Here is a 13714-nt window from a genome sequence, read left to right as displayed (position 1 = left end):
TTGTTATTTGTGAATCAAACATTGAAAACTGGGAAGTTAGGTAGTTTCTTACACATCACGTTTTTTTTTCCCCTACTAAAAAATATAAAAATGATTAAAATAAAAAAAATGTGTACAAAAAGAAAGAAAGAAAGAAAATACTCCGTATATAATTAAAAACATCTAGGATCGTTTGGTCCCGAATTTTTGCTGTTATATAAGTAGGTAATAAATATACGATAGCTTATGGGATTAATATTTGTTCTCCTAATTTTACATTTTAATCTTCATCTTGTCATGTAAATATAATTCTTTTATTATTTTTTATCTCACAAATTGACCAACCTTATCTTGACGTAAAAAAATATTTATTAATTAAATATTAAAAAAAAAAACTAATCAAAACATAAAGGGATGAAAATGAAAAAGTGAAATCATGAGGAAATATAGCATTACTTGTAATATAGTTTATAATTTGACAAAATTAAAAAAATGATATTTTTTACCTTTGAATTGTTTTATAATGACTTACTCACTCTAGAGTTATATATTCATTATTAGTGTATATATCTTCAAAACTATTCACATTCAACTCGTTGCAATAATAAATTTTATAATTTATTTAATGCATAAGATGTTATAATTTTTAAAATAATACAAAAAATAACAATATGTCATTATACAATCACACGAATACATGAATATATAAATTTAAAAAAAATCCTATTCATATCTTACTACACGATTATTAATAAAGACATGTAAATAATTCATTTTTTTTTCAAAATAATGCATAAGGTATGAATTCATCGACATTGAAAAAATGTTAATCCTCTATATATGATGCTTACTTTTTTAAAACTACGGAGTACTATTTAACTTTTAAAAATATTGCTAAACTATTAAGTAACTTATCCTTCTTTCAAAAAAAAAAAAAAAACTTATCCATAAAAATTGAGTAGCAAAATATAGTATAGTTTTTTTTTTTTTTTGTTTTTTGTTTTTTGTTTTTGTTTTTTTTTTTGTTTTTTTGTTTTGTTTTGTTTTGTTTGTTTGTTTTTTTTTTTTTTGCAAAATATAGTACAGTTAATAGTTTTGATTGTTTTATTGAGATTGAGTCTACCCTAAATCATGTATACAATTGGGGTCGGAAGGTTGTAATTTTAATTATTATTCGGGGCAAGTAATGGATTAGAAATAAAATGTCGTAACTATGAATTGAAACCAGGTGTAGACTATGATGTATTGTATAAACTAGACCATGATATCTAAAGGGGAGACAAGACTACATATTTATAGTGTAGAATGTAGATGCCCCTCTCTGATGCTTGACAAGTGTATGGTCTTGGTTTGTCTTTCATCTACATCATTCGTGTATCTCATTTTTACCCCACTACTTTACTGCCAACGCAGCCCTTTGACTAAATAAGTATTGTTCGTCGTGCTTTTTATACATAAGGAGTGAGTAGCTTGATTGGTAGGTGTTTGTATTCTTATCTCATAAGTTGCGGGTTTGAACCTTGTTGGTCATACTTCTTTTTATGTTTTGCTCATTTACTTTCTTTCCTCCTTTAAGTCCAACATGACCACTCATTCACTCTTCTTGAACCAAAACCTTCCTAATAAAATAGGTCCCGGTTTTTATATTAGGTATGCTTTGAAAGTAATAGCATACATAACTGAATTTGGAAAAAAGTATTATTGCTTTTTATCAAACAATTAAATATTGATGATTCAACATATTTGAAAAAGAGGATAATATTGACACCAACTCTTGAAATGGTTGACTTTATAAATGAACCCACAGGTTCTTTGAACACATTTGAAATAAATATATTTACGAGTTTCGACAATGCTTACAAATCTTTGAATTGATTCACAATAAAATTTGCAACAAGTGTTTTACGGTCCAGTGACACCAAGTTGCTCCCTTATATGGGAGGTTGTAAGGTTGTAGGTTCGAGCTTTAGTGGAGTCAATATTGACTCTTTGTGAAAAAGTAATTATAAACATATACTGCATTGAATTGTGGTACCCAAATGTACTCTTTATGTGAAGCTTGCCTTGTGGTTATCAAACTAATCACTCAACCAACTCGACTAGGATTTCTTCGAGTGCTTAATTACAAACTTAATGTGATATTGAAAAACATTGACCATTCAATTTCTTTTATGTAATGGCCCATAATGGTCATTATTAATCTTAAAAATAATGTTTTTGGAGTAAAGATGTTATTATTATTTTTTTTAATACTACTAACTCTATTACAATGTAGTATCTGTTCATAAATACTTTCTCAATGCACTGAGGCTCAAACCCACCACCTCCCGTATAAAGAGAAGGGTTTGATGTCACTGGAGTAAAGATGTTATTAGGAAGTAAAGTTGATAAATTTATACAACGAGCTAGCCCTAGTCTGTATATTGTAGCAAATGAACTGGGATGGGCTGGCCCACTAGGTCGATCTTGGATTGGACTTGGCGGTCCGTTTGACACATCTACAAATATGTAAAACAACGGCGAATATGATATGAGAAAATTATGATATATATATAATATATATTTTTTAAATCTAACACTAAAAAGGGTAATTTGGACTACAACGGATAAAGAAAGTATATTAAGGAGATACTACATTGTAATAGATCAGAGTCGATAGTACTAAAACAAAAATCACTAAAAAGGGTAATTATGTAAATGAATAAATTTTATACTTTTCCAGTTACATTAGAAAAAGAATCATACAGTTATAGGCTGGATTTATTCTCTTTTAAAAAATATGATTCTTAATTGACTCCAAACTTTCAAGTCAAATACTTCACCAAATTAAACATGATGTGAATTATTTTTATCATAGTTTAATTTTTTTAAAAAAGTTATAACTTTAATTTCCTAAGGCCTTCTCCAATAGTTAGAATTTTAGTGTAGTTTTTGAGGATATTTTGTAAGTGTGATTATGAAAGAAAAAATGAGGTGGGAGAAAAAAAATACAAAACAAAGCTGACAAAAAAAAAATAGTATTACGCGCCAAGGCGGGCGCGAATCTGCGCCTCACGCAAGCGAGGCGCAGTGATGCTGTCATAAGGTGGGGCCCACCAAACGTGCAAAATCACTTGGTTTTGCAGGAGAAATATCTCCCCTAAATCACTCCCTTCCCATTTATAAAAACACAATCCACCAATGTTTTACTGTTCCAAAATGAACCCAAGAGCAACTATTGGGGATGCCCTAAGGTCTTCCTCAATAGTTTAGGTTTTTTTCTCAAGTTTTGTGTGGGCTCAAGCATTCACCTCATCATCCACTATCTCACTCAAGTAATATAAATATTTATGAACACACATTTTGTTAATTTTATTTTTATTTATATTTTATATTTTATTAATTATAATTAAGAAAATTATTTAGAATTTAATTTTTAAATGTATATGGATTAATGTAGTCCCTAACTATATTACATATTTAGACAAATTTTTAATCAAGAGTATGGGTTTATACATATTTAAAATAATTTTTTAATAAGTAACCATTGTAGTAATTAACGTGTATAATTATGCCAGTAATTATAATTCTAAAAAAAAAAATGTGCACATTTTCATATTGTACGAAATACTATAAATATAATACTCCGTATATGTCTACGTAAATGGATAAAAAGAGAAAATGATAATTTTTTTTATTATATAAATATTGATAAATATTTTATAATTTTTTTCCCTTGCATGAAAAAAACATTCTTATTTTAAAAGTTTACATTGATATCTGAGTTTTGTTTCAGAATCTACTTTGATGATATTTTAAACTTCGAATAACATTTGTGTGAGACCATCTCACGGTCTCAATCAGTAAGACGGGTCGGATCTTTGATTAATAAATCATCTATTTGATTAATGAGTTGGATCTTTGACCTCGTTAATTAAAGATCCGACCCGTCTCACAGATTGAGACCCATGAGATGGTCTCACACAAGTTTTTGTCTTAAATAGTAAATAGATGTCTGGGAGCCATTTAGTTTTATTTCTAAATACTTTCTAACCCATAAATGTAGCACAATCAAAACCTGTATAGATCATCATTTAAACAATAGGTCAATAATAGACTGTGTGGTTCAATATTTGTAGATCTATGATATGTTTTTAACTAATTTATTGAAAATTTATTTCTTTTAGTTCTATTATCTCTTATTCTTCTTCATTTTAAATCGATAGATCTCGAGATAATGCATCATTCTTAAATATGTCAATTTCAATTAATTTAATATTATATTTAAATATGAGACATTTACCCAATAACATTATATTTTTTTCAAACTCCACAAATGTAAGTCAGTTCAATTATTAGTTCATTGTTATGTTAGATTTTCTTCAGTTATGTTATTAATGTAAATTAATTTGTTTTGGGTTCATAATATTTAAATACTAAATATTATTTTAGATTTGTAAATTTTTATAATTTATGGTATTTTATAAAATTTGTTTACATCATTTGTACTACAAAACTGTTAAATTAATGCAATAATACTTATATTTGTAAGTAGTAGAATGCTAAAATCATAATAATTTATGTAGAGAGAAATTTATAATATATAGTAGTAATAATATCGTAGTTGTTTTTAAAAGTTAGATGAAGTAAACAAATTAACATGCAACAATTTTTTTGGGAGAATTTTTGGCATGCAACAATGATTCAACATGTATATATGTATTATAGGTATTATTTTCTCTTTTTAGCTATATATATATATATATATATATATATATATATATATATATATATATATATATATATATATATATTCGAACCAAATTACATTATTTTAATTTTAATAATTTTTAATTAAAATTTAAAAATTAAAACAAATGAAATTAAAAATATCTATAATAAAAAAAACTAAATTGAAAAGAAGATTTCAATTTTATCTTATTAGAATAAATTAAATTTGACATATGTATTTTTATTTATAATTTTTTATTTTAATAGAATATATATTTTTCTTTTTTATAAATTCTATTATCATTAAATTATCATATTATTATTATTATTATTATTATTATTATTATTTAATGACTTTAAAAAGGATATATATATATATATATAGCTATATAATGATTGAAAATAAAATTACAAATAACAATGAAATTGCATTTGATTTATTTTTATTTTATTTTGCACCAAAGTTTACTTTTATGCGCATGAAAAGTTTGAAAAATAAATTATTTCAATTGTTGTACGTAATTTAACTATACAATTAAAAAAGATATATAACTAAACTTGAACCAAATGAAATTATTTTAATTTTATTATTTTTTGAATTGAAATTTAAAACAAATAAAAAATATAAAAATATCTATAATACCTTTCAAAAAAAATATCTATAATATTAAAATATTAAATTAAATAAAAGATTTTAATTCTATATAAAGAATTTAATTTAAATTGATATTATTGTTTTTGTGTGCAATTGGATCACTGAATTTATAAAGTGTGTAATTGAACCATCAAACAAGCAAAATTTGTGCAATCGGAACATTTTTTAAAAATTTTACGATAAATCCGATTATATTACTTACATGTATGTATTGAGAGTTGTATTTTCCTCTACCATATTAGTTGGGAGTCAATAACTCGAATTGAATTTTTAAAAAATAGAAAAATGTTCTAATTGCACATATTTTATTTGTTTGATGGTTAAATTACACACCTTTTAAGTTCAATAGATAAATTATACAAAAAAGATAAATTCAGTAACCTATTTGACACTTTTATTTTTACATAAATATTAATGATTCTTTACAAAATAATATTTTTTCTATATTTTGTCAAACATTCGGCCCAAAAAATCTAAGCTCGCACCGAGGTTTGAATCGTTTAAATGATAATTGAGATGCCTGGTAGTTGGCAATAAAAGAGGGAACTTAAAAGTTAAATCGTGTAAATACTTGAGGACAGTAATGTATTTTTCCTTGAGCTTCCAAACCGCCTATACTCCGCCGCGCTGCCCTCCCCTGAAGAGATGTGGAGATCGACGATTAGTGTTGGTAGAAAAGCTCTTCTCAGAAGGCTCGAACCAAAATTAAAGCATTCCATACTCCAAAGCGCTTCTCAGGTATGCTACTCAATTGAATCTCCATTGAATCCAATTCCAGATTTCACGGCTTCCAGGAACTGCGTTTGCCAATACTCCTTTAGGTTTTTCTCATCAAATCCGTCACTCGATTCCGAAGAATCTGAGTATGAGGAAAAATCCGAGGATGGATCTTCCTCTGTTTTCAGTAAAGGCGTCGAAAATTGTGACGTTCCGTTTGTTGTTAAGGAGGAGGATGGTGAGCCTGAGGTGTCTCTAGGAGAGGAGGGGATGTAGAAGGTGGAGGATGGTGATTCTGTTGAGAAGCTGGAAAGAATGTTGTCTTTGCTTCAGAGCAGTGGAATGGTTGAGGAGGGGTCCTTAGAGTCTAGCCTGGAGGATATTGGTTTGAATGTCGATAAGGAGCATATCATAAAAGTGCTCGAAACCAAGTATATTCCTGGGGAGAATTTGATTGAGTTTTTCAGTTGGGCTTCAAGGAGACCTGGGATGGCACTGAGTACCACCATGGTTGAAATGCTGACCAGGGCGATATGTAGTGGGGAAACAATGAGAGATGCCTATGCTCTGTGGAATTTGTTGAAGGAGCTTGGAGAAAAGGAGATTGGAGTCTTGAGTACTCACATACTTAACGAGTTGATATCTTTCTTTTCGAGGTTTGCTAAGGGCAAGGCAGCTTATGAGGTGTTCAACAAGTTTGGGGATTTTGGTTGTGAACCCAATTCTGATACATATTATTTCACAATCGAGGCTGTTTCTAGGCGTAAAATTTATGATTGGGCCAGCTCTGTTAGTGAGAAGATGCTAGGTGCTCAAAAGTTGCCTGATTCTTGTAGAGTAGGAAAGATCATTTCCTTTTTGTGTAAAGGAGACAAGGCTAGAGATGCACATCTTGTTTACATGGCTGCAAAGGGGAATTGAGTTAGTCTTCCTCAGACTTGTGTTAATTTATTGATTAAGTCTCTCTGTGACAAAGATGATGAAGATGTTTACTCTGCACTGGAGATGGTGCAGGAATTTTCACAAGATGAACGGAGGCATGCCATTTATACATTTTCTTCAGTTATTCAAGGGTTATGTAGGCCTAAAGACGACGGGGAAAAGAAGGTTCAAGAGGCCAAAAATTTGCTCCTGAGTATGGTCGATGCAGGTCCACCTCCAGGTAATGGGGTCTTCAATACACTTATTACTGCACTATCCAAACAAGGTGATATGGAAGAGGCAACAAAGTTGGTGAAAATGATGGAGGACAGGGGCCTGAAACCTGATGTTTACACATACACCGTAATTATAAGTGGTTATGTGAGGAAGCTCGAGATGGATGAGGCTCGTAAAATTTTGGATGATGTCAAGGAGAAACACTCTAAGCTCAGCTCAGCTACATATCATACGCTTATCCGTGGTGGATATTGCAAGCTCGAACAGTTTGACGAGGCTCTTGCATTATTGAGAGAGATGAAGGAACCCAGTGCGGATGAATATAATAAGCTCATCCAATCTCTTTGCCTAAACGCCGTGGATTGGGAAAAGGCTGAGAAGCTACTGGAGGAGATGAAGGGGAATGGGGTGCAGCTTAATGCAATTACAAAAGGTCTTATAAGAGCAGTTAAGGAGATGGAGCAGGATGAATTAGAAAGGAAAGAAATGAGAGTATTCTTGTAGCATTTACTATTTTGACGATAATTGCAGGTGAGTTCTTAGATTCTTTTTGTTTTCCTTGATTGCGTTTTCTCATTCAAAGCTTAGAAGAAGTAAGTTTTGTCTTTCTCCTATGATTGGCTATTGCTGTTCTTCATTTGCCATTGCTAGCTCTAAAATAATCAAAATACTACTCCTTACTGGGAAGGGGTAAACATAATGATCACGAATCACAATACTGTCTTGTTTTTTTTTTTTCCCTTTTAATTTTGTTATCTATTATCCTTATTTTAAAGGAAACATATTTTATCCTTATTGATGATGAACAGTAAATGAGTCATTTTTTTTTTTAAAAAAAAAAGGTTGAATTTTCAATCCCAAGGATTCTCTACCTCCCGAATCGATAGAACATTTGAAAAAATGTAAATTACGATAATTTAGTGGCTTAACAAACATGACCAAATGACTGGTAAATGAGTCACTATTGCCATGGCTGATTGCACATCTGCATGCCGCCGGGAACATGTGAATCTTAGACAAATTGTAGCAAAAGATTCTAAACCTGAAACTCAACACCACCACGATGGCATGATGCACATTAGAGTGTATGTCACAACTGATGTGACACGAGAATTAAACCGCACAATATGGTGAAAATACAATGCATAACATAAAATATGTCATGTTCTAGTGGCACGAAATGATTCTCCAGAATGGAAGGTCATGATTTTTTACAATGGCAGCACCGTCATGGGCCGCTATGCAATATCATGTATTATATTATGCATCCACATCAAATCAACTTTTCTCCAGTGGAGTCCTTACGTTGTATATTGACTTGTCGTTATAATTATAGTCTTGGCTTAATATTATCCCGAAAAAAAAAAAACAAAGGGACACTTGTAATTGAAGATTTCTCTGCAATGACAGCAACGATGCGCAATATCATGTACGGAGTATTATATTATGCATCCATATCAAATCAACTTTTCTCCGGCGGAGTCCTTACGTTGTATATTGACTTGTCGTTATAATTATAGTCTTGACTTAATATTACTAAAAAAAAAAGGAGCACTTGCAATTGAAGATTTCTTTGCAATGGTGGCATCGCACAATATCATGTATTATATTATGCATTCATATCAAACTAATTTTTCTCCAGTGTAGTCCTTACGTTGTATATTGACTTGTCGTTATAATTATAGTCTTGACTTAATATTACTCAAAAATAAAAACAAAAAAAGCAAAGGGGCACTTATAATTGAAGATTCTCTGCAATGGCAGCGAGGCACCGTGCAATATCATGTATTATATTATGCATTAATATCAAACCAACTTTTCTCCAGTAGAGTCCTTACGTTGTATATTGACTTGTCGTTATAATTATAGTCTTGGCTTAATATTACTCAAAAAAAAAAAAAAAAAAAAAAANAAAAAAAAAAAAAAAAAAAAAAACACAAAGGGGCGCTCTGCAATGGCGGCACTACCAGGGGCCGCCACGCAATATCATGTATTATATTATGCATCCATATCAAACTAAAACTTTTCTCCAACGGAGTCCTTACGTTGTATATTGACTTGTCGTTATAATTATGATTTTGGCTTAATATTGATTTGAATTCACTGTAATTTAGCCAAAAGATTTAGTTGCCCAAAGTTATTACCAGACTTTATTTGAAAATATCTCCTTATGAATTTGCTTCATTCTTAAAGTTAAAACTTGAGACGTAGCTTGTTGAAAGAGAATAAAACTTTTCACTTGAATTAATAGTTGTCAACTTTTTTTTTTTTTGGTATATTAAATCATTTTCTTCTGTTCTGTTTTGGTTTGGATTTCCGTTTTAAAAAGGATTTATAATAATTTAGTAAGGGAAAATTTTTATTTTTGACCCTCTAGTTATACTTGTAGAAATTTAGTCACTGAGTTATATTTGTGACTATCTTTAATTCTTAAGTTATGTGTAAAGTGATAAGTTAGTCTTTAAAGGATAAAATTCGTTACTTTATTAAGTGACATGTTAGTAACATACATAATTTTCGAATGACTAAAAATTTCACTTCGTGCATAACTTGGGTGCTAAGTGCTAAGTATAGTCACTGCTATAATTTAAAGATCAATTCTATACCACAGATATTACTGAAGCATCAATGCAAGTTAAATAATCTAGCAAGATGGTAAAGAAATTTTCATCCACCCAACCTTGCCATGCCTAAAAAAATGACAATTTTGATAAATATAAGTTTATTACAGAGTATATAAAATAACCTTTAATAAAAAGTTAAAATACTACTACGTAATATTTACGGAGTATTACTTATCCATTTATTTTTTTTTTTTTGAAAATAAATTACTTATCCATTTAATACTCAATACAAAAAACATCTCCTGGGGCAAAGGGGCAATGGTAATTGATACTAAATACAAAAAATGTAGCTAGGTGAAGCAAGTGTATACGAAAATCCACTATTCTCGTTGAGTGAAAATTTCTCTATAATGGTGGCGCCGCACCCCCTCCCATACTACCGTGTTCTTTCGCGGACGTCCTCTCTTCTACTTCAGATGAAGCGTCTGTCCGTCCGGCAGCAGTCTCGTTCTTAGATGAAGATATTCTCCAATTTGCTCATCGCTTCAAATTTGCACTGATTGGAAGGGCGCCCGAAAATCATTATTTGATCTTATTGGTTTTAGCTTTTTTCACATTATAAATTTTCATTGGTAAAAAAAAATTAATGATTTTTTTTTACTCAACTCGGTCAAAACAACTCTAAGAAAACTGAAGGTGTTTTTAGGTTCCATAATAAATAATCACAGTAGGAATGTCTTTAGAATTAGGAAAATATTTGTTTCCTTTTTTAAGAAAGGGATTAGGATTTAGGAATGTCACAAGGATTAAGAAACGAAAAATCAAAAAAAGAAAAAAGAGACAAAAAAAACCCATCAATCTCGAATACTCAACGGCTAGGATTAGTCGAAACACGCGGGCTCAAACGTAATGGCGGCGGGATGGTTTAAGGGCCAAAATATATAAAGGCATCATCAGCCCTAGCTTTTTTATTGTTTTGGTCCATTAGGGTTCTGAGTTTTTATCCTTCGACTTCTGAACCTCTTAAGCCCATCATCTTCTCCCCTCTCCCTCCACAATTTCAAAAATACTTCTCAACTTTGATCGATAAACCCTAAACCCTACTGCGCACTTGTTGTTCTGACTCTTCATTACGCCATTTGTTTTGACCTCAGTTCTTCACAAGTACGTTTGTTTTTTGTGTGATTTTGTTTTTAATGTTTTTACGTATTTTTTATTTATCTATTTTGTATCTGTATTTATTTCCGATTTCGTTATTTGTTGAAACGTTATTCCGTTGATTTGCTGCTATTGCTTTTACCTGTGTTTTATTATTATTATTTTTTGTCTGAATTTTTTATGGGCTTCCAGAGGTTTAGGAATGGGGATTTGGAAAGTTTAATGTGAGGGATTTATGTGGTATAGTTTTGAGTTTGATGAAATTTTATCATTGAAGAATTGAATATTTTATTTAAATTTGATGTATTTTGGGTTCGGTTGGAAGGAAAGAGACAGTTAGTGGATTATTGAAAGGAAATTTTTTCGTGGAGGATGGAGAAGCAACTTTTTATTTCTTTATTTTTTGCTTTTTTATATATGAGTTGGGTGTTCAACATGATGAAGTGTGCTGGTATGTGTTAGTAATGTTGGAGTTTCTTGAACTGGTATCACAGTTGATCACATGCATTTAAGCGTTAGTTTCTAAAGCTGTAGTTTATTTGCTTATATTCTCTTTTCTACTTGAAGGACTTTCTAAATGGATACCCCTACAGATAATAATGAATTGGCGAATTCAGAGAGACAACCTAATAAACGCAGGAGAAAGAAATCCATTGTCTGGGAACACTTTACTCTTGAAGCTGTTAATGGTGACTGTACGAGGGCCTATTGTAACCAGTGCAGAAAATCATTTGCTTATGTTACTGGCACAAAATTAGCAGGCACTAGCCATCTTAAACGGCACATTGCCTTGGGTATCTGTCCTGTGAGTCGGCTCAACCAGGATACAAATCAATTAGCTCCATACAATCCTGCTTCCCAAACTCGGGGTACTGCTAATGGTGCTGATAGACCAAGAAAATACTCCAGAGCAACTTCCACATCAACAAGTACTCCTTTTGATCAGAACGCCTGCAACTATATGATTGCTAAAATGGTAATCGAGCATGACTACCCACTTCACATTGTAGAAGACACCGGATTTATTAACTTTGCACAGGCTCTTCAGCCACAATTTAATTCAAGTGTTGCTGCCATTGAAGAGCTTGTTATGAGTATTTATTCCAGAGGTAAACAGAGCATTTTGAACCTCCTTAATGGAATTCCTGGGCGGATTAGTCTTACATTGGATGTAAGAACTTCAGTTCAAAGCATAAGCTATGTATTGCTAACTGGATATTTTATTGACTTCCAGTGGAAATTTCATCGGCGTCTTCTTAATGTTATCAAGATACCTTTCCCTGATTCAGATTTTGCTTTCAGTCATGCTGTGGCTACCTGTCTAGTTGATTGGTGTTTGGAGAACAAGCTATTCACTGTGGCTCTTGATCAGTCATTTGCAAACGAAGCTGTTAAAGACAATCTAAGGAGTTTATTGTCAATAAAAAATCCTATCCTCAATGGGCAGCTTGTAATTGGAAATTGTTATGCCCGAGTTTTGAGTCAGCTTGCAAAAGATGCATTAGAGTCCATGACACAAATTGTTGAGAAAGTTCGTCAAAGTGTTAAGTATGTGATAACAGAAGATGCCCATGAGAAAAAGTTTCTTGAACTGAAACAGCAGCTTCAAGTGCCGAGTGTGAAGGAACTAACAATTGATGACTATACAAAATGGGATACTACCTATCAGATGCTGACAGCTGCATCTGAGTTAAAGGAAGTATTTTCTTGCTTAGATACTTATGATCCGGATTATACAGTAACTCTATCAATGGATGAATGGAAACAGGTTGAAGTTCTGTGTCACTATCTGACACTTTTCTTTAATGCTGTCAACGTTTTAGCTGGCCCAATGTACCCAACGGCCAATGTGTTCTATAATAAAGTGTGTACAATTCAGCATAAACTGAAGCATGCAGCATCTAGCCATGACCATTTTGTTAGCAGTTTCACGAGACCGTTGCAGGAGACATTTGATGAATATTGGAAAGATTGCAGCCTTGTATTAGCTGTTGCCGCTGTTATGGATCCTAGGTTCAAGATGAAGCTTGTGGAGCATAGCTTTTCAAAGATTTATGACACAGAAGCGGAGACTTGGATCAGGATTGTTGATGATGGATTGCATGAGCTATTTCTTGACTATTTTGTGCAATCACTTCCTCCGCCTATTTTTCTGGAAGATGGAATTGAACCCGATATAAAGTCAGAGGCATCTCAAGAAGATAATTTTCTTACTGGAGATTGCTTCTCAGATTTTGATGTATATGTCAATGATTTTTCAAGCAACCAGCATCAAATGAAATCAGAACTAGATCAGTATCTTGACGAATTGCTTATGCCTTTCCGCCAAGATTTTGATGTTTTAGATTGGTGGGAAACCAATAGGTTTAAGTACCCAATTCTCTCGAAAATGGCATCTGATATTTTGTCTATTCCAGTCTCTACTGTTCCTCCAGATTCCCTCTTTGATACTGTAAAAAGGAATGTGGATAGTTTCCAAAGTTCATTGAGGCCAACAACACTGGAGGCCCTTATATGTGCAAAGGATTGGATGCAGTATGAGACTTTGGAACCACAGCCAGTAGGAATCCCAACAGAAATTGTTAAAATAGAGTATTAGTATTCTTTCAATTGTAATTTGTTTTTGACATTTTTGAACAGAAGGTTATATAGGTCAATTATATTCTTTTTCCCATTATATTTTCTTTAGATTGCATTAAATTTAAATTTTGATCAAGGCAAAGGTTGTTTGAGTAATGAAATAATTTGCTGTTTTGGAACACAATCATTGTGT

General features: G+C 31.6%; 3 protein-coding genes across 3 annotated transcripts; all 3 read left to right on the top strand.

Moving 5' to 3' along the window:
- Positions 1 to 5925: 5925 nt before the first annotated feature.
- Positions 5926 to 7833, top strand: LOC116031638 (pentatricopeptide repeat-containing protein At3g02650, mitochondrial-like). Its single transcript, XM_031273888.1, has one exon. It carries the CDS (start codon positions 6377 to 6379, stop codon positions 6980 to 6982), a length of 606 nt encoding a protein of 201 aa, XP_031129748.1. The 5' UTR covers positions 5926 to 6376; the 3' UTR covers positions 6983 to 7833.
- Positions 6131 to 7932, top strand: LOC116031637 (pentatricopeptide repeat-containing protein At3g02650, mitochondrial-like). The gene has a single exon (XM_031273886.1). It carries the CDS (start codon positions 7067 to 7069, stop codon positions 7721 to 7723), a length of 657 nt encoding a protein of 218 aa, XP_031129746.1. The 5' UTR covers positions 6131 to 7066; the 3' UTR covers positions 7724 to 7932.
- Positions 7933 to 10749: 2817 nt separating this feature from the next.
- On the top strand, positions 10750 to 13618 carry LOC116032397 (zinc finger BED domain-containing protein DAYSLEEPER-like). Its single transcript, XM_031274924.1, has 2 exons — positions 10750 to 10947; positions 11509 to 13618. Exon 2 carries the CDS (start codon positions 11519 to 11521, stop codon positions 13538 to 13540), a length of 2022 nt encoding a protein of 673 aa, XP_031130784.1. The 5' UTR covers positions 10750 to 10947; positions 11509 to 11518; the 3' UTR covers positions 13541 to 13618.
- The last annotated feature ends 96 nt before the right edge of the window (positions 13619 to 13714 follow it).

The sequence above is a fragment of the Ipomoea triloba genome, chromosome 10 (assembly GCF_003576645.1).
Source record: "Ipomoea triloba cultivar NCNSP0323 chromosome 10, ASM357664v1".
NCBI lineage: Eukaryota > Viridiplantae > Streptophyta > Magnoliopsida > Solanales > Convolvulaceae > Ipomoea > Ipomoea triloba.
Note: the sequence above shows the minus strand (reverse complement) of the source record. Positions and strands in the feature narration are given on the sequence as shown.

Bases quoted from the DNA above. Each gene is read 5' to 3' on its own strand.
- LOC116031638 (XM_031273888.1), top strand. From the start codon at position 6,377: ATGTTGTCTTTGCTTCAGAGCAGTGGAATGGTTGAGGAGGGGTCCTTA.
- LOC116032397 (XM_031274924.1), top strand. From the start codon at position 11,519: ATGGATACCCCTACAGATAATAATGAATTGGCGAATTCAGAGAGACAA.
- LOC116031637 (XM_031273886.1), top strand. From the start codon at position 7,067: ATGGTGCAGGAATTTTCACAAGATGAACGGAGGCATGCCATTTATACA.